General features: G+C 48.2%; 11 protein-coding genes across 11 annotated transcripts; 5 read left to right on the top strand and 6 right to left on the bottom strand.

Moving 5' to 3' along the window:
- Positions 1 to 1,412: 1,412 nt before the first annotated feature.
- EV420DRAFT_1275203 (uncharacterized protein) lies at positions 1,413 to 2,595 on the bottom strand (the record flags this gene model as incomplete). Its single annotated transcript, XM_060467888.1, has 4 exons — positions 1,413 to 1,847; positions 1,898 to 2,041; positions 2,091 to 2,205; positions 2,258 to 2,595. 4 exons carry the CDS (start codon positions 2,593 to 2,595, stop codon positions 1,413 to 1,415), a joined length of 1,032 nt encoding a protein of 343 aa, XP_060326915.1.
- A 707-nt stretch (positions 2,596 to 3,302) lies between these two features.
- EV420DRAFT_1646946 (uncharacterized protein) lies at positions 3,303 to 3,737 on the top strand (the record flags this gene model as incomplete). Its single annotated transcript, XM_060477980.1, has 2 exons — positions 3,303 to 3,662; positions 3,726 to 3,737. The coding sequence occupies 2 exons, from the start codon at positions 3,303 to 3,305 to the stop codon at positions 3,735 to 3,737; spliced, it is 372 nt and encodes a 123-aa protein (XP_060326914.1).
- A 137-nt stretch (positions 3,738 to 3,874) lies between these two features.
- EV420DRAFT_779522 (uncharacterized protein) lies at positions 3,875 to 4,899 on the top strand. The gene is made up of 3 exons (XM_060483435.1): positions 3,875 to 3,996; positions 4,055 to 4,551; positions 4,611 to 4,899. Exons 2-3 carry the CDS (start codon positions 4,066 to 4,068, stop codon positions 4,611 to 4,613), a joined length of 489 nt encoding a protein of 162 aa, XP_060326913.1. The 5' UTR covers positions 3,875 to 3,996; positions 4,055 to 4,065; the 3' UTR covers positions 4,614 to 4,899.
- Positions 4,900 to 5,759: 860 nt separating this feature from the next.
- EV420DRAFT_779474 (uncharacterized protein) lies at positions 5,760 to 6,978 on the bottom strand. The gene is made up of 2 exons (XM_060483434.1): positions 6,873 to 6,978; positions 5,760 to 6,817 (listed from the first exon to the last, which is right to left on the bottom strand). The coding sequence occupies exon 2, from the start codon at positions 6,814 to 6,816 to the stop codon at positions 6,124 to 6,126; it is 693 nt and encodes a 230-aa protein (XP_060326912.1). The 5' UTR covers position 6,817; positions 6,873 to 6,978; the 3' UTR covers positions 5,760 to 6,123.
- A 29-nt stretch (positions 6,979 to 7,007) lies between these two features.
- On the bottom strand, positions 7,008 to 8,384 carry EV420DRAFT_779451 (putative zinc-finger-containing protein). The gene is made up of 3 exons (XM_060483433.1): positions 8,056 to 8,384; positions 7,698 to 8,000; positions 7,008 to 7,640 (listed from the first exon to the last, which is right to left on the bottom strand). Exons 1-3 carry the CDS (start codon positions 8,215 to 8,217, stop codon positions 7,407 to 7,409), a joined length of 699 nt encoding a protein of 232 aa, XP_060326911.1. The 5' UTR covers positions 8,218 to 8,384; the 3' UTR covers positions 7,008 to 7,406.
- A 157-nt stretch (positions 8,385 to 8,541) lies between these two features.
- On the bottom strand, positions 8,542 to 9,810 carry EV420DRAFT_1565037 (tetrapyrrole biosynthesis, uroporphyrinogen III synthase). Its single transcript, XM_060474005.1, has 3 exons — positions 9,540 to 9,810; positions 8,908 to 9,488; positions 8,542 to 8,677 (listed from the first exon to the last, which is right to left on the bottom strand). The coding sequence occupies exons 1-2, from the start codon at positions 9,787 to 9,789 to the stop codon at positions 8,971 to 8,973; spliced, it is 768 nt and encodes a 255-aa protein (XP_060326910.1). The 5' UTR covers positions 9,790 to 9,810; the 3' UTR covers positions 8,542 to 8,677; positions 8,908 to 8,970.
- An 86-nt stretch (positions 9,811 to 9,896) lies between these two features.
- EV420DRAFT_1646941 (bucentaur or craniofacial development-domain-containing protein) lies at positions 9,897 to 10,753 on the top strand (the record flags this gene model as incomplete). Its single annotated transcript, XM_060477979.1, has 4 exons — positions 9,897 to 9,963; positions 10,014 to 10,110; positions 10,163 to 10,291; positions 10,345 to 10,753. The coding sequence occupies 4 exons, from the start codon at positions 9,897 to 9,899 to the stop codon at positions 10,751 to 10,753; spliced, it is 702 nt and encodes a 233-aa protein (XP_060326909.1).
- A 310-nt stretch (positions 10,754 to 11,063) lies between these two features.
- Positions 11,064 to 12,006, top strand: EV420DRAFT_779420 (uncharacterized protein). Its single transcript, XM_060483432.1, has 2 exons — positions 11,064 to 11,251; positions 11,302 to 12,006. Exon 2 carries the CDS (start codon positions 11,309 to 11,311, stop codon positions 11,876 to 11,878), a length of 570 nt encoding a protein of 189 aa, XP_060326908.1. The 5' UTR covers positions 11,064 to 11,251; positions 11,302 to 11,308; the 3' UTR covers positions 11,879 to 12,006.
- A 2,472-nt stretch (positions 12,007 to 14,478) lies between these two features.
- Positions 14,479 to 17,290, bottom strand: EV420DRAFT_779327 (uncharacterized protein). Its single transcript, XM_060483431.1, has 6 exons — positions 17,109 to 17,290; positions 16,867 to 17,057; positions 16,631 to 16,807; positions 15,236 to 16,572; positions 14,814 to 15,178; positions 14,479 to 14,763 (listed from the first exon to the last, which is right to left on the bottom strand). Exons 2-6 carry the CDS (start codon positions 17,027 to 17,029, stop codon positions 14,685 to 14,687), a joined length of 2,121 nt encoding a protein of 706 aa, XP_060326907.1. The 5' UTR covers positions 17,030 to 17,057; positions 17,109 to 17,290; the 3' UTR covers positions 14,479 to 14,684.
- Positions 17,291 to 17,411: 121 nt separating this feature from the next.
- On the top strand, positions 17,412 to 19,048 carry EV420DRAFT_1646937 (uncharacterized protein; the record flags this gene model as incomplete). The annotated part of the gene is made up of 7 exons (XM_060477978.1): positions 17,412 to 17,447; positions 17,495 to 17,576; positions 17,630 to 17,845; positions 17,899 to 18,107; positions 18,158 to 18,298; positions 18,353 to 18,529; positions 18,581 to 19,048. 7 exons carry the CDS (start codon positions 17,412 to 17,414, stop codon positions 19,046 to 19,048), a joined length of 1,329 nt encoding a protein of 442 aa, XP_060326906.1.
- Positions 19,049 to 21,793: 2,745 nt separating this feature from the next.
- Positions 21,794 to 23,679, bottom strand: EV420DRAFT_1275305 (cora-domain-containing protein; the record flags this gene model as incomplete). The annotated part of the gene is made up of 12 exons (XM_060467895.1): positions 21,794 to 22,000; positions 22,062 to 22,124; positions 22,174 to 22,254; positions 22,304 to 22,446; positions 22,499 to 22,532; positions 22,587 to 22,764; positions 22,819 to 22,862; positions 22,915 to 23,025; positions 23,083 to 23,160; positions 23,212 to 23,276; positions 23,335 to 23,355; positions 23,406 to 23,679. The coding sequence occupies 12 exons, from the start codon at positions 23,677 to 23,679 to the stop codon at positions 21,794 to 21,796; spliced, it is 1,299 nt and encodes a 432-aa protein (XP_060326905.1).
- Between the last annotated feature and the right edge of the window lie 596 nt (positions 23,680 to 24,275).

Raw genomic sequence — 24,275 nt, 5'->3', positions numbered from 1 at the left:
ACCCCTAGTAGATTATACCGAGCTCCCAAGCCCATCTGAATTCCGAGAGCTGTCAAGGACGACATGTTCGAATCAACGTATCGAGGAGAGGGGAGAGAAGAACTTCACCCTTTATCTATCTTTGCCCGTTGTCCTTCTATCACGCCGACGAGAAGTTCACCTTCAAAGCCGACAGAAGACAGAGCTCTGTCGGCTATGAGCGCCACCATGTGAGCCCGACTCCAAAAATAACAGCCAAGACTTTATGGAGGGCCTTCGGGTTGCGGCGCAATGGAATACCTATGGAGCAAGGAATATAGGGGCGAGCATTTCGCTTATGCGCCTAGCATGCCTGCAGAACTGGCTCCATTGCACAGCAGAGTCCGGAAGACGGATGATACATGTATCATATGTTTACGCCTCCAGCGCTTCATGTTGTTGTAAGATCCAGAACCTAAACCTTTCCGACTGCTGACCATCGGCCGGTGCTAGGTACACTTGGACGAGAGAAAAGCACCGGTCCCTCGGATAGCAGCATATGGCACACAAGCGAGACCATGTCATATTGATTTTGGATGTTCAAGAAGCTGTCCGTCGTACAGGTCTTCAATCTCGCCCAGGTAGAGATCTTCAGCAATCTTTTTTTGTATACATTACGACGTGGATCATGACGTTGAGAGCAGTCAAGTCTCGTCAACACATCAGTGTCCTACATGTACATATATATCAACCATGCAAGTGGAAGACAGATTCAATCAAACCTTGAATCCATCAGGGCCTGTCCATGCGAGTAATGGAATCAGTCAAAAGACAATGAGAAAAGAGCATGGAATGGAAAATACCATTGTCACCTCGTCTATGAGTGGATGCTTGGCTGATGAGGCAGATCGACTAATAGTTATCTTTCGAAATCTTGGTTGCTTTGATATCAGATCCAGACCTTCATGTTCTGCATTAGCGCGCCATTGAATCCAGCAGATCCATTGTGAGCGCCAGGGGTCCGGCAGTTATGAAACAGCCGGAAACAGCCCTGATATAATATCAGCAGTCTTGCCAAGTCCCAGCAATACCCCGCTCGTTGATCAACGAATGAGCAGCGATCTTCCAATCAAGATGAACATTACATCTGGCTGTCAAGTGGACAGTAGCTCGTGTTGAGAATGCATCTGCATATGACTATCACCATCTTGCTTTCTAGCCGGAGCTTCGATGTGAACCATAGCGTGATAGATACGCACAATCCTGTCGTACAACCTACCGTGCATCTCCTTTAAGAGCCTTTAAGGTACCTGTCAACATAGGAATTGAACATGAAACAGATACATGACGAACCTTGTATGTTTCCTGAAACATATAGTTTGATTCTTCATAAAGTTGAAGCCCTGGAATCCCACTCTCGGCTGTAAATGCCCATCATCATTGAATGATACTTACTACATCATGGGGCCCGATTTGTCACGTGGAGGGGGAGCCCAATAATCACTCGGTACAAAGCCGCTCATTAACCCTTTGACCGCAGCCTTGGCGCTCGCCCGCAACTTTCCTTCCTCCTTACCCTCTTCTGCCTCATTGAAACCTAACCCAAGCTTCTCAGCCATGTCCTGCGTCGCCTTGTCATTCCTCACCCATTCGCCTTCATCGTGCTCGCGTGACCACCATTCCTGAGAAGCTGCTTGCAGGGATGGCGTTCGCGCGATGGCGCCGCGGGTATATTTCAGTAGGTGAAGTTTGGTAACGAGGCCCTGGAGAGTCATGGCTGCACGCGTCTGGGTTGGAGGAGATGAAGGAGAAGGCCGAAGGACAAGGTGTATTATCAAAGGAAGGATCAAGAAGACGATTCTTCGAAGAAGGAACAAGTTGTCGTGCCACTGCAAATCGTTTGTATGATGATTTTTTTGAGGAAGTAAGAAGAGCTCACCATGAAGACACTGGCATTGGGATCATTGGGTATTTGGATGATGCGCGTAGTTTTACAGTAGCCCTCCATCACAGCGACACATATCAGTGCGCCGATACCTAGTGTTCGATGTCGTTCTCTATGCGTTCCTCTAATGGTCACGAGCTACAACCTTATCAACTTCGTACAAGGGGAAGTAGAGCCGAGAACGCACCCCGACAATTGCAATCTCGCGAATATAGGAAAGAATTGAAGTTGACAGAGCAAAGAAGGCAAAATCGCCGTACGAATGGCAGTATTCGCAAGTGGCCACGACGTCGTGACCGAATCTACAATCACATCAGTATGTTTTATTATAGAGGTAAAGCATGCTGCACGCACCGAACGTATAGAGTTCTCGTCTCAAATGACCCCATTCTCCGCAGAAGCTGCTCGATGGCCCTTGGCAACTCTGGCTCGTCCGAGTTCTTCAACAAGAGACTGCGAATTGAGTCAGTCGGCGTAGACAGCGGTACATTGAGTGCCGTAAAGATATTTGGCGGTGGCAGGATGATGAGAGAGTAGGCGAGATATATCGAGTGAAAGAGGAGAAAACAGCTAATGCCTCGCCGAAGTCGTGGTGTCGACGACCATGTCAATCGAAGAAAGTACAGTGAAGGCAGTAAGATGGCAAGGAGTGTCACGAAGAAGAGAAGAAGAGAGGCGCCTGCCTGCACCATGGAGGTCGAAAGCGAGGAACATGAACCTGAAAGGGAGATGAAAGGAATAAATTTGTTACGGTTGAGGATCGAACTTTTCGGCAAGTGCCGGCCACGCTGTTGCAAGGCCAACTTGAGCAACGGAACGATTGAACTCCAAGTTCAACTTTTGAATCATGGCGTCACTATCGCGAGAGGAACGCCGCCGTCAGCTACTTGCAAAGTATCCTCCCCCTCCTTTATGGGAGCGAATTCTGACGCGACTGCGCTACGCCTCCGTAGAAATCACCTTTTCATTTCAATCTGTCGCTGGCTGTGGCTTAGTCCGTGTCCATTATCTTTACTTTCGATAGCTCTAACTGCCTAGGTGCAGAATATTTTGGTCGCTGGATCTTTGTTAAACGAACTAGAGGACCTGAAGAGGTCGCTTCCCTGCGTTTTGTACGGGCCCATACGTCAATTCCCGTTCCGAGAGTGTTCGGCAGCATCAACTTCTGGGGAAAGAATTACGCTTTCATGCAGAGGCTCCCTGGCCGAGACATTCTTCAAACTCGCTGGAATCGACTCACAGACGTAGAGAAACATAATATACATGCCCAACTCCGCGGCTTTGTGGGAGAACTCAGAGCCATTCCTCCTCCTCAAAGCCCTACGATATGCTCTGTTCTTGGAGGTCCAGTTAGGGACTACAGCTTTGTACAGATGGTCCTTACGCAGATGAAGCAGAGATGAACTTGCAGCTACGTCTCGGTATCCCCTTCGACGATGTTCGACGTGTCTTCTGTGACGAACCACAACGCGCCGAGGATATCATCGAATCGCATTCCCGTAGGCATCCTCTCGTTTTTATGCACAGTGACCTAGCCCAGCATAACATCATGGTCGATGGCGGCAAAGTAACTGGTATCGTGGACTGGGAGTGCTCTGGGTGGTATCCTGCGCATTGGGAATACCTCAAGGCCTTGTTCACGGAACCCTGTGATGTAGAGTGGCGTCTAGGAATCCATAACTTCTTGACGCCATTTCAATTTGAAGCTAATGTCGACGCTGGGTTTGGATGGGGCTCACCCAAATGGAAATGTGATCTGGTGCGCCTCTCGACTCGCTGAGTACACAGTCGCTAATATTATGTCTCATACTGTGCACTTCAGAAATGTACATGATGCAGTTGAAGTTGATAATACTAAGCATCTGTTTGATTGTATAATCTCATCGTCTGCTTTCAATCTGTGGAAGGTAGGGACTAGCATCTAGCAGCGGACGGGAATTATTGATTTATCATCGTATATGGCAGCATCGGGAGGTGTTGATTGAAAAGCCTTGATCGGAAGAACCAGGTAGAATAAACAAAATCGATAAGAGACACGAGGCCAGTTATCTCTGCATCTGATCCTGTTCAGTTTCTAAGCGTTACAAAGCATGGTATGTGCCATTACTGCCAGCTCCGTATCCCTCTGATTCCTCCAAAATCCTACTATAGATTGAACAAAGATGCGCTTCGGCATAGCTCTTTACTACTACGGACTAAATGCAGACCCTTCACACCCGATCCCATACTTCCACTGGGCATCTATCTCCTCTGAACTCCGTTGGTCCGAGAATGACACTACCTGTTACGAAATCGTTCGACAAGATGCCGTCGTGTGGAAATGGCACTTTACTCGACCCGATCTAGCAATCGAATCCGCTAGATTTTCCGGGATCGTAGAATTGGGAGAGTTTGATGGACCAACGAAACTGATTGACGAAATCATTCGGGCTTGGCATCCTGCTAATGTTGATGAGTGGAGTGTGACGGGTCCTATTGGCTGGACCTGCGCAACTTGGGTTATGAAACTTGCCTTTGACTTGGAGGAGCAGGGATATTACAACTTCCCAGGTGGCATCAATGTGGATAATTTTTATAGGACCATACTCGAGAAGGGCGAGACCTTGAGAGATCTCAAAGGAGTGGCGGTAATCCCCGTCCTGCCTTTAGTGTGCTTAGTATCTACCGGACTGATAATCATCAGGCATCTGACAACGTTCTGTCTTAGTAAGCGAACTCAATGGGATGGAAGACGCAATTCCGCCAAGGAAAGCACTGCATGCGAAATGATCTATCTGTTTGTTTTTATCACCCGTGCTGCGTCTTGATATTTAAAAATCCCGTGTCTATTGTATGAACGTAACTTTCGCCTTGCGTTGCTGCGCATGACAGTCAGAAGACACGCTACATGTATACTTAACGATGAATTTCAAAGCATATATACTATATAATGGACAGGTCATCAGTCCCCTTAATCACGGCGACATGAAGGAGAGGGCAATTCATTTTTGTTCGGCTTTCTTCGTGGTTGTTACTTGCATCGGCTGGGATCAAGGAGATTAGCTTGCATCGGAAATTCCATGTGGCATATCTGTACCGGGGCGAACTGCTTAAAAGGTATCATTTACAGCAAGTTAATGCTGTTCTAGCTTTCTTCTGTGTGCTTCGGAAGGAACACTACCAGTTGGCCTTTGTTAAGAGCGTTATTTAATAGAGAAACATATCAGCAAGTATAATAGAACCGGTGTCTACCATAATAGAGCATTGGAGCAATATTGGACACTGCCGTGTGATGCTATCTACCTACCAAAGCCAGCTCCTAGGTGATGATTCGATAAAGGGAAAAGCTACTTCACGGTAATGAAAGTTCATATCTAGCCCTCCATCTCTGAACGCCCTGAAGCCATCAGTGTACACATCCAAAGGTTCCCAAATGAATAAATCCATTTTCTTCAGGCAAGTCTTTAGAGAAGGATTTACTCCAGCCCTGTCCGGAAGCCTGGAATGAACCATGTCTAATAAATGCCGTGCTTCATCTAGGTTTACTAGTACTGATCCTTGGCAGCTACTGGCCTGTACTGCCAACTCCGAAAGATTTGGCAATATGCAAGAAGAAGCCGTGACGGTGAGCGCGGTTATCCAGTCATGAGCAGAGGATTTATCGACCTCGACATGAAGGCGTGTGAGGTTAAGGACGGCACCTGTCTCGAAGAAATGCGCGGCTGAGGGGAATTGAATACAATTGCGAAAACTTGAAAGATAAAGCTGATCCAACAAGAAGTGAGATCAGTTGTAAAACGCAGCCATTGCGCTTGCGGTGGGGGTGCGTTGCATGACGTTCAAGATCCGAAGAGCTGGTAGTGTGAGATATTCTGTACACTTTTCTGAGAAGGGGAGGTAACTGAGCTGGCGAAGATAATGCAGGGGCACCGGGACGGGAGCGACTGTGTTGGAAGACTGAGCGTGTTGACCTTCACCGATCCCATGCACCTCCAGCACCTCTAGAAGGGGCACGGCAGAAATGAAATTGCGGAATTCTGCACCATTATGAAATGGACCTGTAAACTGGAGCAGGTTTGATGCCGGGAACATGGAGGGTAAAACTCTACACGCATCGTCTAAGTGAAGCGAGGCGAGATTAGGAGCATCAGAAACGGTGTCGGAGGAGAATTCCCGGTTTCTGAAGCCATTCAAAGTGAGCGTCTTCAGTTCAGGGAGGTTCCCGAGTCGTTCGTGAGCTCCTATAAAGCAAGCGGGAAGACACGGATATACACCCTGTTCCATCGACTAGAATGCTTCACTAGCTCTGTGATTATATCATCTTCAATTGCATCGTAAGACTCGTTGCTACAGTAGAGTAGCAATTTCAAAGGCGAATTGCGCGACAGCTGAAGCTGTAGCCTGACAATATATAGGGCGTGGCGCGGTAGGACTGAATTTTGGGACTGGACAAGCCTAACTGTCGACCACAGTGACGGGGAAGACGAGACGATATGCCTCCACCAGTGACAGACGTGAAGAAATATCCATGGCGCATGCTTCACGTCGAGACTGGAGCTGGTCTTCTCATCAGCGAATTTCCAGTCGCATGCATACGAAAATATAATGAGCAGTACATCACGATTAAGGCGTCGAATGGGAGAAAGAAGTGAACGCTTGGCTGCAAGGTGTTTCGAGATTTTTTCTCGTTCCTCGTAGATACGATATCCTAATGCGTTGAGGTGCTTCAGACGGTGGTCCAAATCGTCAACGGTTTTTTGCAGGAGTGCAATGTTTTCCTCAAGCGCTGTCGGGTCGACACCGAAAGTGGGGTTTCCTGAGCGGAGTAAATGGAAGACATCTTGACCCTCAACCAAAGCTAGGGGAGGAATTTGCACAGATGGAATATCGCTCTCGCGAAATCCACAGTGCGAACACCGTTCAAGCTGCGGCATGCTTTGAAAAGCTTGTAAGACTATTGAATCGGGGAATATGTATGCGAATATATTACCTCTGACAGAAGGATGGTAGCGCAACAATTTTCTACCAATTTCTGGTATGGTTCTACAGTGGCTTGGACGAGTGGCTACAACCAAGGTAGAGGTCGGAGCGGGGCCGGTAAAGGCCGAAATCCCTGATTCAACTACCTATTCAAATAATTCTTTATAATTTTACTTATGTAAAAGCAAATTGGGTACGTTCATTTTCTCGATGCTCAACCCGACTACGAGCACATAACATAAAGCCATAGTAACTTTTTGCGTCTCGGACTACTAATTATCCGTTGTTATAAATACCCGAGTCACGTGGGAATGCAGTTTTATTGATGATAAAGCAGGTAAACATATGGTATGTCTGAGTCCATTTGAAAAATAATAGGTAAAGAGTCCATACAAAAGAAAAATAAACGTCCGAAGGCGATTATGGGATAGGCGAAGGAGGTATAGTGGAAGGTATGGGGTATTTACACGACAGCATGAGCAATGGTAAGATGGTAGATCAACTTGAAGACCTCATACGACACCACCGAGCCATTCTGTTTTCGTCACTCCTGGGAGATGTATATCTTCCGGAGCTGGTCCTCGGTGGCTCGTTCGTCGCAGACGGGACATGCCTCTGTATATTTCAGCGCAGCGCGAATGCACCGTACGCAATACACATGTCCACACGGAGTCGCGCAGAGGGTCGTGTGCTCCTTTTGGCACATTGGACACGAGAAGTGAGACGTCTCTTCGACGTCTTCGTCGCTTTCCTCTACGTCGTCGGCTGCCGCATTATTCTGGGAGGCCCAACGTCAGGACGAGACTAGAGGCGGAGGAAAGGAATGACTACTCACAAATAATGGTGGCAACCTGAGATACTCCGGGTCTTCAAAGTCGTACTCATTGCTGTCTTCCCATGACGTATCAAGGGGCTCGTCTCCTGATTCAGAGACTTCATCGGGATATTCCTCTTCGCTCCTTTCATCCTCCCAACCGTCTTCGAGGTCGTAATAGTCCTCTTCGTCTGAATCATCGTCGTCACTGTCGTCGTCGTCGGAGCCGTGTACCTGCTCCATGTGGACGCGAAACCCTGCCGCTGTACGACAGTGTTTATCGCAGGGCACACAGTAGTGGTGATTTGGTGCGGTGACACAGTGCTATGAAAAGGAACGCGTTAGCTGGTTTAACAAGCGTCGAAAGACAACAATTTACACGACGAAGAATTTGGCCATTCAAAAATCGACGGCCACATCTCCAACATTCGGGATGGTCGTTGGAGTTCATAATGTGCTCGGCTCGTTGCCGTTTATCGAAGAAGTACTCGTCGCACAAGGCGCAGTACACTCCGTCCATGCATATCATATCGGTAGACATGATGATAGATGATAATAGATGTTTGGTTCGATGGTGGTTGTTGTTGGTTGTTCAAAGTGTGTTAATGTGGGGATCCAGGCTACGGGGGCCACCGATTTTATACATTTTGTCGGTATGCGCGTGTTTTGGCACGTCTTAGACACGGACTCCGGAGAAACCAACTCCGATTCTTTGAATATGGCCCCTCGGGTTGAAAGGAGGCATTTTTTATTCTACGGAAGTATCGTCTGCGATCAGTTAAAAAGGGGCTATTGCTGGACCCAGTTTCGAATGGCGATGAATTCTCGTCCGGCGGCAGCTATGGGTAACCAGTGCGGTGTGATCATGTTTGAGGAATGATGGCAAAGTGTAGCATGAGATTTTCCGCGATAACTCGATTGCTTCCGTCACTCCTTAGCAACGTAGGTCTCGCCATTATGTCTCAGAGAAGGACGATCTGCCGGCGAAACAAGTTTGCAAATCGCCGGTTTCTTCTCAGGCGAGTCCGCGGTAGGAAAATGAGGTGCACGTCGGTAAAGATTTGATGTAGATGACACCAGAAGCAAGACGATGAGCATAAAGTCCAGCGGCCGAGGAGAAGCGTCATTGAAATCGCAAGAGCCATGGTATATATACAAGAGCATCAGAAAAACGGACTCTGTTCAATATCTGAGTAAGTCGCCCTTGAAGAACAGAGGCATGAAGCCGTACCTTGCAAAGTGGTTCAACATTACCCGGATAGGCTAAGAGTAGATTGGTAACAGAATTCCTTCATCAAGACGCTGCATCTGCGTCCACGATCGTCTTCAGCAGCTCCTCTGGTGACGGTTTAGCAGGAACGGCATCTACACGAAGCTTCAAGGTCTCCCGCAAGAATGTCGCAGTTGTCGGTCCGATGACAGCAATCTTCACTGAATCTATGTCGAAGTGCTCCTTCAGAAATGGTAAAACGAACTCGGCAGCAGACGGTGCGAAGAAGACGATCCACCACGGTGCTTTCAGCCTTTCGGATACGATCTCCTTCAAATGCTGTGAGAAAGAAGTGCTCCCTTGGGTCTCGTACACCTTGAGAGGATGAAGAGAAACCCCTGCGCCGCCAAGGATGCTAGGAAGGGTATCACGATTCTTGTCGCCAGTAAGATACAGTAATTTTGTGGGACGAGGCTGTTCTCCAAGAATGAAGTTGGCAAGCTGCTCTGCCGTTCCAGAAGATTCTCCTCGGATGTCGGCGCTGGAAGTGATGGAGCGTAGTGTCGAGGCAGTAGCCTTCCCGACAACATAGAAGGGAAATTCTTTCGCTGAGGGTGAGAACGCGATACTAGGGAGGTGAACGCGATACGTACCGTCCTTCCCTGTCCCATTCGCCTTTTCCCAAGCTTCGCATGAGCGTGCACTGGTCATGATGACTCCATCGAGATCGCCCTGCGCTGTTACTGATGCAAGCTCAGTGATATTGGTAAGTACTGTCTCAAGCACTGGAATCGAGAAAGGCGTGTATTGTGCAGCAGCAAAGGTGGCTTCATACCTGTCCTGACCACTGTCAGAGGACGGTGTCGGTTCGCGAAGGAGGAGAACGTTGACCCCGGACGTCATGGTGGTTGGCGGCAAAGAGTGGGACAGGGTAATGTGACCTTGACCGTAAACCATCACGACCTCCACCGCTCCTCTTTACCGCCGTTCTCGCTGCTTCTTCTCTGTACATGCCAAATACCAAGGACGATTCCGACTCTGAAGACGAAGACTACGTTCCACCTGCTGGTGATGCTGGTATGTACTACTGTGCAACGGCGGTGAGTCTCAGCTCACCATTGCAACAGAGTCCGATTCCTCAGATGCAGAAAGGGACATAAAACGCCAACGGACAGGTTCTCCAAAGCCCGCCGCAGCGGAGAACGATGATGCATCACAGAAACAGTTTGTCCATTGACCCGTGCAAGACGTTCTGCCCTAACCTCAGAACTTCTAGAGCTCGCGATGCTCTGTGGGCAGACTTTCAGAAATCCCTAGCATCGACTTCGACGACACCACAGCAAGAGGTGCCGAAAAAGATGGTCAAAGTGGAGAAAAGATATCTCTTCGCTGGCAAGAACGTCGTGTACGTCCAATCCTCGTTCCTCTATGGTGCTTTGCCCTTACTGAATGCTATAGAGAAGTCGTTGAAGTCCCTGAAGACTCCCCAGATGCGAAGAAATGGCCTTTATTGTCTGAGTCGACAGGAGAAGGCTCCAGCACTACTACTGAATCACCGCCTGTCACTTCTGGTACATCCACGTCGGTACCTCCAAAGAAAAAACCTGGACCAAGGAAGGGAAAGCTATCCCTGAAAGATCTCCCTGGTCCCTCGAAACAAAAGCCCAAGAAGCTGACGACACTCGATAAATCTGCCATGGACTGGCGCAGTCATGTCTCGGCTGAACCTTCCGATTTCAAGGATGAGTTGGAAGCGAATCGGCGGGGAGGAGGCTATCTCGAAAAGATGGAATTTTTGGAGAGAGTCGGAGAGCGGCGAGAAGGTGCTCTTGAAGCCAGCAAAAGCAATAAGCGGCGGAGAGGGTAATCACATCCATCAATCTCGCTGCTTCCACCAGCTGATAGACCTATCTCAGATGAAAGAGTGTCTCGCACGTTCCCCCGCACTCCGTCTATTGATACTGGATGAAGTGGTCCCCGCTGCCCGGCCTCTGCCCGAAATCTCGGGTTTGATGCTGCAGGCTCTGCATGTTATAGAAGTCAGTGTTGGGGGTAATTATTTGTCTATTCTTTGTCAGTGATAGATGTATATTAATGCCGCTGTGGGTACGCAGTACAAACACTATTGGCGTCCATCAAGTGCTGCATGACCCGTTTCTAACCTCCGTAACAACCTCATGCCCTCGTTCTGACTGACGTTCCCTCAAATTTCAAACAATCGCTGATTTTAGTCAGGTGACCATGATCCGTCTGCTCTTTTGTTTGCTCTCTTTGTTCTCGACCTCTTTGTCTTTATCAACTTTAAAGGACGGACAACATCCCCTCCATAGACCACATCTGACACTACCCACTAACCTCTACGTCCGTAAGTGTTTAACATCACTTGGGTACAGCCGTTTTAATTATTTATTCCAGATTTACGATGCGTAGCCTGGGGAACAACACATTTCTTGCCCTAGCAGACATCGAAGAGCTCAAATGCTCCATCCTGAATGTGTTGCGTGCAGGATCTTCTCTATCTGAAGCAACCACAGATAAGCTCTCCCTGCTCGATTCGCAAATCCCGCTATATGATGCGGAGATTTCACGTGTTGAAGGTGTTTTGGTGGCGCTTAAAGCCTCCAAGACGGCGATTAGGGACTGTATGCATCTTCAACAGTCCTCTGCTTCACCCATCCGTACTCTTCCCGTGGAAATCCTCACTGCAATATTCGAGGATGCATGCTGTACCAGTTCTGCAGGCTCGGAACCATTCATACCACCTACAGTATTGACCTCAGTGTGCTCGCATTGGCGTAAAGTCTGCCTCTCAAGGTCCATTCTTTGGACACATATAACAGCCTGCCATCGCATTCGGCCAGATAACTCCTCCCTCATCGCCCGTCGCGTAGATCATTACCGGTCATTGTCTGAGTCACTCAGCCTCACCTTCCATCTTACAGCATCGTATGAAAAAGCAGATTATGACAATACTCGTGATCGGCAAAAGTGATGGCCGATGCCTTATTTGGTGCAGCATGGTACTCAGGACCGTGATCACAAAAAATTCTAATTGTGCCTATCTACCGTCGCCATTGTTCCAAATATACCAACTATCCATCCTCTAAAACCGTGTGTGACCTCCCTTTGCCTTGAGAACAGCCTCGACCCGATCTGACATGGACTCAATATGCTTATCAATATCCATTAAGGGCATTGAGGCCCACTCTTGCAAAACCGCCTCTCGCAGTGCCTTGGTGCTTGTCGGATGCCTTGGGAGTGCACGGAGACGCTTCTTGAGCTCATGCCAGACTGGTTCGATGGGGTTGATATCAGGAGAATTTGGTGGATGAGGAAAGAGAGGGATGTCATTTTGCGCAAGCCAGCGTTTGGTGGTCTTGGCTGTATGACTTGGTGCGCCATCTTGCTGGAAGGCAAGTCCTGGCCGGGCTTCCTCCAAATCCTTCCAAAACACCTTCAACTGACCCTCTAGCACTTGCTCCTGATAGCGAGCTGCTGTCATTCCTCCACCTTTTCCACCAGGATACTCAAGAACAGCTAATGGCCCCTTCCACCCCAATGCGACACATCCCCACACCATTACGCGCATGGAAGACTGCTTAAATGTTGGCACTACACAGCTCTCATCCAACTCTTCATCAACATGCCGTGTCACAAAAATCCGACCTGTCTTATCATCAAGATGGATGTAACATTCATCTGACCAAACCACCTTCCTCCAATCCTGCTCCTTGTGATCCTTTGCCCATTGTTTTCGTGCCTTCTTTTGGTCTGCAGAGAGAAAGGGTCGTTTCCATGCAACACGTCGATGCAGTCCGTGGTCCTCCAAGGCCTTGGCAATAACCTTCTCACTCACATCAATACCAACTTCATTACTGAGGTCTCTAAGTGGCAGTCGGTGGTTTTTTACAGCTGCACGGGCAAGACGACGTGATGTACGCTCATCAATCTTCTTCGGCCATCCACTACGGGGTAGATTTTCGATGGAACCATGCTCCCTGTACTTCCGCCAGATTTTTTGTGCCGTCTCGTATGGAATGCCAGTGAGAAGGGCACTTTCATTTAATTTGTGTGTAGCGAGCATAGCACCAATGAACTGGTTTTTTGCTGCCTCATCATGTTCGTGTCGCATTGTGTCTTTGGGCATCAGAAAAAGAAGCAGAATGACATTAGCGAAGTAGCACAAACGAAAAAAAAAATAATGATCAGCCGTGTCCATATTTAGTAGCGGCCATCACTTTTGCCGATCACGAGTAGATTTCCGGGTGATAGCGGGTCCGACGCCATTTGCAATGCCATCGCGGTACTGTCCGTTTTGGACCGGTGCCATTCCATCTGTTTTACTACGAACAGTCGAGGACGATCGATATTCAACGCTATCACCAGTCAATTCCCTTTGTTAAGGTCCCTCGAAGTCAGATCTGTTGAGTCTGGTACGGGTATCCAGCGTCCCTGGGCGATGTGTCGAAACGCGTCAAATGTCGACTGCCTTCACATGCATGGGCTAATCAGTTCACTCCAAATGCAGTTACCTAGTCAAAATCAGATCACCACTCTTTTTCTATCTGATCATCGCTCGTCTCTCATAAAAAGATTCCCCAAGGCCATAAGAGCTACCCTCGTCGACTGTCTATCGAGCTCCAGTTTATATAATTTTAGCTCCGAAGGACCTATACCTTTGGCGCTTGAATCTCTCACGTTGACCAACACGTTACTCGAACCCCTCATCAGGGATTCATCTTTTTCATTACCCCGCCTTTCCTCCTTGGAAATTGTGCCAAAACCCCGCTCCTACTCAACTGCACCTACGTTCCGTGACGACCTTCAAAATTCCCTGCGGCAACTCTGCCAGCTCTCGACTCCCTCCCCTATTACGTCTCACCCTTACCGAAGTTCCTTTCACTGATGCGGAAGTTCGCCGCATGCTCAAATACATACCACATCTCAAGAATCTCTCGATTGTCGAAGCAAATGAAAGAGGGCCCAATTGCTCGTCTATCATATCAGCGAGATTGGTTATATATCTCTATGAACCGGCAGAGCTGGACAGTTTGAAGTTGGTATGGGCCCCGAGCGTTGACAACACATTTCCTTCGCTGGATCACTACAAGGAAAATATCGTGATGGACATGATTGAGCACCATGCTCACGCTGGCTTGATCAAGTCGGTCATTGTCGGGCTTCGTAACGGAGTAGAGCTGAGTCCATACACAGCGGAACGGTCGGGACGACTAAGAAGTTGGAAAATCAACGCAACGCAGTGGTAGAGGCTACCCTGCAAATAGTGGGAGTCGGAGTAAACGATTATGGGACGATTATGGAAACGATTATGGCAACGATTATGAGGTCCATAATCGTGGGAATAATCGTAATCGACCATAATCATATAAGCGACTCCAGAGGCGCTTATACGATTATGGATCCTCCCCTTTACATAATTCTTGGGTCAATATAATCGTTACCCGTAATCGGTACACGGTCAGAGCTAGAGCGATTATGATGACGATTACGACTCATAATCGGACTCATAATCGTTGCCATAATCGACCTCATAATCGTCGATAATCGGTCACTCTGACCCCCACTGATATTTGAAGCAGTAATACAAACATTTCTTTGGAAATTCATAGAGATCCAGCTCCATCGCCACATTTCTATGCTTCACGCGCACGCGTGAATACAATTTTCAATATGATCCCAATGTTCATCTTTTCTCGGTGTGTCGACCAGAAAGGCGGTACGTAGATTAACAAGCATACAATAGAGTTACACGAGCAAGCAAGGGGAAAGAGTGCTGTCTAATCAGCATCTGAAGCCTGAGCACATTGCCGTTTATGATCCGCCCAGTGGGACTTTTGGCATCCAGCATCGCAGTACCTGTATCACCATTAGCGCGATTATCCAAACCGCTATCCAAAAACTCTCACCTCGTTTGTCCACACCTAGAACACTTTCTGAGAACCGCACTTGGAGTACCACACCACGAGCACCGGTATAATGCGACGTGATTGGAAGTAATCTTCGGGTGCAGACATGACGGATTCGCTTTCACCGCGGGATCATCGAGATGGAGCTCCTCCAACCACGCCTGGAGATCATCTTCTGCTCTCTTTGGTGTGACAATCTCTTCCCATTCAGTGTCATTATTCGATATGGTGCTCTCCCATTCTTGAGCGGCCTGAGTATACAATTTCAAAACGGTCTCTTGCGCCAGACGCTCGTTTGTCTTTGGGGGAGGGGTTCCGATAAAGGTGCTAATCTCGTCTGCGATCTCGAGTTGTTTTCGCGTTTTCTATGAAAAGACAGTATGGTAAACAGTATCCAAAGAGCGCTGCAATATATCGCTCACCTCGAGTTCTCTGAGATTGACACTAATATCCGCTCCTTGGATTGCGAGCGTCAAAAGAATGTTCCAGTACAGAACAGACTTCATGTGACGATTATCAGGAGGCGCCTGCTTTATGTACGTCTTGGAGTCCTCGAGCGCGCTTGTCAAGAAAGCGACGCCCTCGTGCCAAGGAACCGTGTCAAACCTACTTGCCTCCTGAAGTTTCCGCAGCCCCAATTCCATTGCGTGCGAGACTGCACGTTGGAGTAACTGGAAGCGAATGAAAGGACTGATCTGTTTACACTTCAAACCCTTCTTCGCAGCCCGAAGACCTTGAACAGGGTCCGCAAGAAGAGTAATGGCGTAGTAAAAGTAAGCGCACTGGGGGTTGCGCTTGAGGGATTCCTGAGCTAGACGCACGGCCTCCGGGAGACGCCCTATCTTAATGAAATACTTGACGTCGAGGATATCCGCAATATCAGCTTCAGTTGGGTTTCCCTTTGCCCGGATGGCCTTGGCACAATGTGGAAGAGAGTCCCCCCATATTGTGAATGGTAATCCTATATCCAGGGTTTCCCGTCGACCGGTGACGGGATTTTCAGTTTCGAACATTCCGTCGGCAATCGAGAACTCTGTGCGGATGATGATAGGCGCGATGGATAGTCCTAGCCGACACAAGTCATGGTCTTGAGCGGATTTCATAATGGCATTTTGGAAATCACGAGTCGCGGCGAGGGTCATAAAAGTCTCGCACCGCTCAAAGCCGTAGGCTAAGAGGAGGTCGTTAATGTGCGGGGGGAACTTCCTACTGATAGCTGCCATGAACTTCATGGGGTCCATCCCTCGGATATCTGCTTCAGATTCGTGTCGATGGAATCGGATGACACCGCCCAAACAAGTACACCGGAATGCCCAATCAGCACTCCTAAGGCCCGCAACCAGGAAAGTCATGGCAGAAGGATTCTGTTTGAAGGCGGCATAACAGTTGAGGGTCGACAGGCTTAAGAGCTCAGAGGCGTGGTTGATAAGATATGTTGAAGCATTAGGTCTCTTCATACTGTCTGTAACCTCTTTTATGATGGTGTTCATGTCTAGAGAGCGAAATATGTCGGGTTGAGGTGAAACAGAGTCAAACATGACGACAGCAGGGATGGAATGAGCGAGTACTGAGACGACGAGCTCTGAGCCCGCAGTGTCATCCGGGAATTTAGAAAGAGACTTGGTGAGTTCATTGGAATGGCGAGCGATGTCGAACCTGATTTCCTCTCCTCCGTGATGCGTGATTAGGGAAAGGGCGCGTAGAGCAACATGCCGCGTCTCTTGTATATGTAGCAAGGGTAAAAGTCGTTTCAAAAAGCCTAATGATGGTGACAGTCATGACAGAATGAGGGATGAATATTCGCAGTGCGTGAATACCTTTTTCGAACAGTCTATCCCGTAATATTTTATCAGCGCACATCCTGCCGTAAATCCCGATGATCCCCCCTGTAACTTTCTCGTTGCTTTCATGCTTGACATAGGCTTTATCGAGACGTCGATATATACTGTCAAAATTTGCATGAACTTTCTTTAGACCGCTGCGTGTCGTTAAATCTAGGATGGTAGACTGATTGGTGGATCCAGGGAGCAATGCGCAGGGTCATTGCACTCACCAGGCAGTTCGAATCCTTCACACAAGATATCAACAACGATATTCCATCCCACGGCATTATCTATGTCACCGAGGTAGGCATCGGGAGTCGAACTGGCCGGGGCTGTTGACGGTTTAGCTTTGCTTTTGGATTTCTTCGATCGTTGACTGCCGGGCCCAGGCATGGTTCATTCGCGTAAATCAAAAAGAAAACTACGTTTTTAGTTGACAGAAAGAAATAAATGATGAACCACTGGAACATACTAGAAAACGAGAGACCTTTGCGACCAGTACTACTTTCAAAGAGATTGGATCGTGAAATACAGAAAGATATCGAAGCTGCAGGACCCAGTCTGAACAGATAACTGTTCAGCGTCGAAGCAGTACTGGGATGGCGTTGTCGTCTGGAGCCTTTCGTTCAAGCCGTAGACGTGAAGATGGTAGAAACAAAGGGCCAATATGGGTGACATGTGACGGAATGATATATTCGGAATAGTTGTGACTGTGACATGACGATGTCCGAGTCTTACTTTGTCTTACACGCGCCGTACCTTGTCTCTTCCAACCATGACGACGCGCGAAAGAAAACAAAGAGAGTCCACGGTTTGCTTATTTTGTTCTTTCGTTGTCCTGGACTAATGATTCAAAAGGATGGCATTGTAGATATGGAGATGACGGCCTTCCTTGAGCGGAATGACATCCACATATACCTAGGACATGCCTTGATCTTTGGTATGTTCATGCACCTTGTTCTGTAAAGGCCATGGGATATAAGGATATTTCAGGTTTCTGCTCCAACAAATATGTCACGTATAGAACGGTCCTGCGTGCCCTGACCTGTGGCGTGTTCCAGTTTCGCTACCCTTTGTACAGACTGGGATTAATCCCATACGACCCCTCAGGCCCCCTCATGTTTCCGGAATGTAGAGGTAGCGTGGACTTCGAACAAAACGAGTATAGCATTGCAGATATAATGCCGGCGGGCTGCTATGAGATTGTCGGTACACAGCCTGAATTTGTGTCCTTATCATATCTTGACTCATACGCTTAACAGACGAGTACAAGAAGATCCGCCTTGAACGGTCTGACTGTTTCTTAGTCCAAACGCCAGTGAGAACACGGTCCCTCGTTACCCCCAAAGCCCCTACAGAAGTCCAAAAGGAGGATATTAAATCGCTCAGAGTGTCTACTTCGGACAATCGGACTCAAAGCGCACAAAATGGAGACCAAGGCCTACCCTCAGAAGTTCAAAGTCGAGCAAGGGTCAGTAATATTCGTATCAATACATCAGGTGCTGTTGACCAGATCTTTAGGCATCTGACGCGCCTGCGAGGACATGGAAGGTTCACGGAAAATGCGCATTCACCGGTCAAGGCCCAGCGCTATCCATCAATTCCAACCAGCCGTCAAACGTGCAAATAATGCATATCTGGAAACACTCGTACCTCGATCTTGTAAAGCTGTCCTTTTCGTACTGAAGGATATGTGCTCATTATCATTTCCGCCAGTGGAGAGAGGCTAATCTGGAGCAATATTGCACTGATCCAGGTCCGGCGACCGCGACCCAACCCTCTGAACACCGGTATCTTGGATATCATAAGATATGCAGCCTGAGCAATACCTGTGCAGTGCGATGCGACATACTTAACCTCCTTGATGATAATGAGCTGTCAATTGATAGTACCGTAAGCTTTGATTGTGTGCACCGTTTACCACTTTCCTGATGTTAGCCATAGAACAGACATCTTCTGTCGTTTTCAAAGGGTCTCGTTGACTACACCGAATATCAGTATGATGTTCGACACATTACTCGCATATATCAACCAGCTCCTAAATTCTGGGAGCTACATTTCTTGAACTGTGTGATGGCACACTGCATTTGCCCATCTATTCGTGTGGATTTGGAGGAGGAGGAGGAGAGAGTTGAGGGGAGTATGGGTACTTTGCAGGGCGCAGCCAGTACTGAGGAGGATGGGGGTAGAGTTGACCTAACAGGTGGTGGTTTCTGGGCGTCTAAGCGACGCCGGGATGCGCATGCTACGGCGATGCAATATTTTGATGAAGAATCTGGTGTCTTTTACCACGAGATTGGTGCTGGAAAGGATGCCATGGAGGATTACATCGCTCAATCCCTCACTATTCCTCACCCTGGACCGCTATTACCTCCTCGCATTGCAAATTTGGATGACATGGAGTTCGCATAGCTTTTCCAGCCCCCGGGTTATACTTGGCTTATTCACTCTTATTCCCTAGTTCCTCTTTTTCTGAACGCTTATTATGTACCTCTTTCATGACACCTACCGCCAGCACAGGTAGATATTAGTCTTGTATACTAGCACTCATTAGCACCCGCCACGCAGAGATATGGACTTGGAATGACGACTAGTGCGACGTTGGAAATTACAAACATATTCTTCTTCATGTGAGTAGTACTTATTCGCCGCCTGGCTTCATTTTTCAATTAGAATTGAGGTGCCGTACGCCATGGTGGGAATGGTATCATACGTGCCTTACGCCCGATAGTCGCAGACACCGATTTCAGTAAGGCGACTCTACCTACGAACCCCCCCAGTATTGTTGGTGTCAGGTCAGTCGTTCTATTGGACTATCTCGTACCTTGCGTCAGGAATTTTCCTCGATTCTCTATAAGCGGGACCCTATTCCCAATTTTGTGGAGTAGTCTTTCTCAGAAGAAGCCTCAAAAGACTTTCGGTAGGTATTCCATATCCTCTCACGACTACCGGTTTTTTCGAGCCGAGCTGTACTTACGGATCGATAACCGTATGGAGTCGACCAAAGTTGCTCTGGATTCAAAAGGTTCTTCAATTGATGCTGTACGGTACGTGCTAAGTTGTAGACTATTCCTGCGACTTTCTGCTCTTCGAAGCTCTATCAAAAAGTCCAAGCGTTTTGTTTTGAGACTAACTCAAGACACACTATTTCAAAGAAGGGGACGTTGACGTACCTTTAATGCATGCGCTGCGGCGCCACTCTCTGTCCTCCACCGTGTCATCAGACCAAGTGTGTTGCTTCGCTTAGCGCTATGCGTCAATTAGACATCTAGCCAACTGTCGGGATGATGTTATAATATCGGCAGGAGATCACGAGCCACAGCGAGTTGGCTCATTTGAGCTCGGAACTCAAAAGAAGAAAATACAAAAACATGCGTATTACTATCAGACGAGGCATGGCACATTTAAAACCTCAGATACCACAAGTACCGGCGTCAAGTTTCTTTCGACACCATCATCGACAGTTGGACGAGGCCAATTTGCATCTAATTAGGCAAGTGCATGGTCACATGTCACTTTTCTACCGCACAAACCCGCTTCCAATTCTCTTTACGACGCGAGCCATGCTCCCGGTATGTGCACATTCCCACTCTATACCATTCTACACCTTAGCTCCTTTAAAGGGTCCAAAAGGGAGATACACTCTCCCAGAGGGGTTTGGCGGGTGGTGGTCTGCGAGGCTGCTAACGGCCGGATAAACACTTCGGATCTTCTAAGATATCAGGTCGTGTTCGCCGCGGTCAACTGAACAATGACGGTCCCATTGTTTCATCTCACAACGCCGTAAATTGATCTTACTCTTCCATGTGTACGTGAGTCTTTTTCGACTCATTTCCGCCGGACATGATATCTAGTTTAGGGCCGCCAGCGTAACCCCATGGAAGTGGCTACTCTCCCGGCAGCTACTGTCTTTGAACCTCTCCATATGTCGTATTAGAACACATGTTTTGTATGTCATTTATCCTTCCATTTCCCAGGAGTGAAAGTTAGCACTACCTCTAAGCTCCCGTCTAATAATAAGACCTCAGGCTTCGCGGGTAGGCTACACGGTCGCACGTGTAGTACAGAGATTGGGCCTATTTTTCCTCCCTACGTCGGACTTTCTCCTACAGAATGAAGCTCCGTGAACACTCCGCTATTTATTTGGCACGACACAAAGCGTCCAAGTAGCGTCTGAGCTTGAGTGTCGGGGTTTCATGACCCTTGCTAACTTCTCTCGGGACCGTCTGAGTTCCGTTCTGCTCCCGTCGATGATGGATGAGCAGGTGATGAGCATCCTTTACTCTGGGGTTCAATACTGATGCGCAAGGGCCCTTACGACGAGGGTGAAGCTCACCTCCATGTGATCAGGATACCAAGCACAGCACTGCCTCAGGATTCAGTATCGAAAGAAGAAACGTAATACAATCCCCCTTTCCCGGTTATTAAAAACTGCGTTAACTCTTTTCGATTCTGATTTGTCTTCCTGGACGGTCATGTGTGCACTGTGGCGATATTCTCGGTCATCGATGTCTCGCACCTGTGTCACCCCAGGGGATGACCGATTCAACACGTTTGCAATCTATGAAGGTACCATAATGTGGACGATATACTTGGATGGCAGCTCTTACAACATGCTATAGAACCTTTGCAGATCCGCAGGGCCCTGGCGCTGCTTGAACTTTCTCAGTATGGTTTCCATAAGTCCTGCAGCGATGATAGCGATGGTTCCGCTTCTAGTACTTCCGATTCAGTTCCGGAAGGCCTGTCTCTGACGTCTTGAATGTATACTTCACCGTCCTGCAAGGTGATCCGCTAACTGTGCTGTTCACGTCTCTTTAGTGTGGGCTGCTCGATCCACCGCTCCACGTTAGGACTCTGGCTGTCCGTTAAAATTCGGAGGAGACCTGTTTGGAAGAATCTGATAAACAATCGATTGTCACTGATCCTAGGATATGATGGACAGGGAGCCTCTTGCATGCCAGCTTTTCATCACTTGAAAACCTTCCGCCGCTTGTTCCATGCATCTTTCGTCTTCTACAGAGCGCCCGGTTCAGGGCCAGCATAGTGAGGGATGCAAGGGAAATAAATTAGTATCCTTATAGCCAATGAGATGGTGTAGATAAGTAGCAAGATTATACATGTGTCGATTACCGTCTAAATGTTTGCGTTAGGGTATTACAACCACCCGTCCGACTTTCGCGCTCTAAGAGGAAGAGGTAGCCAAGGTTTCGTTTTGCGCTTGCCGCTGTTAGAAGAAAGACCGATTTTTCGCATTCTGGCCAGTTTTCGGAGCCCGGCCCATACTACGAACCCGGCAATGATGGAGGAGAAGCCTGTCATGCCATAGAATGCCCACGGATGACTTTCAAAATGATTTGTTAACTAGAAGAAACAAAGGTATCAGGGATGTGTCTATCAGCTTGCATTTCGCGAAGGGCCTTACGTTCATGCCCAGGAGACTTGCTAAAAATGCCCCGGTGCCGACGCCAAAGGTAGCAATGGAGACCTACATATACACATTAACAACGACAGGAGTTTCTCTTCAGGGAACTTACTTGTAGGTCAAGCGCGAGCAGAGAATTACGATTCGAGTCAAGGATCAATTCGACAATTTCTTGAGTGGACTCTACGTTTGTCTAGATAGCATTGAGGAATGGAGACGCCAACAACTTGGCGAAAGCTTACATCGATGTTGCCCACTTCGCTCACAATTTCTTCGACCTGCTTGGAAAACGATTCCAACAGAAATTCGAGCTCCTCGTGATCGTCGATTTCATGTCCCTTGCCGTTCTTCTTGTCGGTAAGGTACATAGCATTCAAATCCTCATCTAAAAAAAATTCAGAGTTCGTACTTGCCATCAAAAGGCGTGTAAGACGCACCTTGCTCTAGAACTTCCTCCAGGGCTTGCTCGACCTGTTTTCAACGGCGATCAAGGCTAATTCTAGGAAAACGAGAAAAGTGACGTACAAGCTTTGCTCTACTCTGGAAACTAGCTAGCCGTCTAGAATAGTGCAGAAGGCGTTTAAGGCTGTCGTGGTCAATGTCGTCTTCCAACTCGGCAAGTAACCCGCCGACAAGGTTCCGGATGAACACCATCTCAGCCTCTAAAGCGCTGAGGACCGAAAGGAGAATGGACTCCAGGGCCCTGAAGGGTTTTAATTAACGGAAAGTCACTCGACGTAGCACGAAAGTAGCGAACCGAAATTCGTATGGCAGTCCGGAGCCTTTACTCTTAAGATTGTGCTACAGGACGTCATGTGGCTTTGTGTTCCTAGTCAAAAGATACACAGCATACCTCTAAATGATATAGAAATACCGAATGAAGTCGCGAATCGGCAGAGCCATATGTGTCGAACAAAACGACAGCATCAGCCTTCACGAGGGCTCGGACGTGAAGAATATTAACCTGGGGACAATACCGCCCTTAGAGTCACACGACTGCGAAAAAGGGTGAAACACGTACAAGGATGGCCTCCTTTCGTACAAGAATAGTAGGAACAAGATTGGGAACCCTCGAGTCAATCTTACGGAGATCACGAGGCTGTCTCTCACCGTGTCAACGCGAGCAATGTGATCAAGACAGGCTACTCACATTCAGCCGATGTTCTGCGCTCAAATCACTCTTTTTGAATTGGCCAGAAATCGTTTTTACGTTTCCTTCCAAGAATAGAATAAAATTAGAATGAAAGAAGACCTCGAAGAAGATTAGTATTACCCTCCGCATCGAGGACAGTACCTGACGAAATTTCTCAGTACACGAGCAATACAGAGACAACCTTGACATACATCTGAGCATAAGATCCGATGGCTGGCGTCCCTTCATGACTTTCTCTAGAATATCTGCCTTTGCTAGCTCTTCTTGGGGCTCGGTCGGCTCACATCCGTCCAGGTGCTCTCGGGTAGGCCAGCGAAGATACCGAGCGCCTAGAGCGCGTGAAGACAGGAAAAAATCCTTCTTTCGACCTCGCACTGAGCCAGGATTGGTGTCCTCAGCGCCTTTCCTGTGACAGTGCGTGAAAATTGAGCGACGAGCGACTGCGGGCGGCTGAATTATGTTCATCGCCGTACGTCGTGCGACTACATGGCTGTACAATGGCCTGCAGACACCTGTATGCATACGCGAAGGACAAGACCCTCGTCGCGCAGAGCTCGTCGACGACCACAGCGACGGAAATTTCTTCGAAAATTTGAAGTTTCTTGGCTGACGCAAAGATGCCGCGTGGCAAGCTGGGCCTGGCCTTCCCAACCGGGACCCCTGGATGTCACACCTGTCACATCTGAATTTTCCCCACCCCCGCATTCCAATTTGCTCACTGAGATCACCGCGAGTCGCAAACGGATCTGGGAACGGAATCAGAATTGCCTGTATGTTCTTTCTGACGGAATCACAGCAGCTAGGCCCCAGAAGAGAACGTCTATTTTTCAATTTGCTTCCCGTACCCTCCAAACTTCTTTCGTGTCGGGGTATCGGAGTTGGCTGCGGATTTTTGGAAAACATACCGGAACATCTGTCATATCCACTCCCTCATTGCCTGCTCCTTTCGCATGTCCCGTTATGTGAACCTTGAAGTTTACTCGACGCAAAGTCAACCTTTTCTTATCTCATTCCGGGACATTTTGAGCTGAGGTCTTCACAGCTGATTGGAAACGTTGTGA

Source organism: Desarmillaria tabescens (genome assembly GCF_030435595.1).
Source record: "Desarmillaria tabescens strain CCBAS 213 chromosome Unknown EV420scaffold_38, whole genome shotgun sequence".
Lineage (NCBI taxonomy): Eukaryota > Fungi > Basidiomycota > Agaricomycetes > Agaricales > Physalacriaceae > Desarmillaria > Desarmillaria tabescens.
This window is presented reverse-complemented; position numbering and strand designations above follow the sequence as displayed.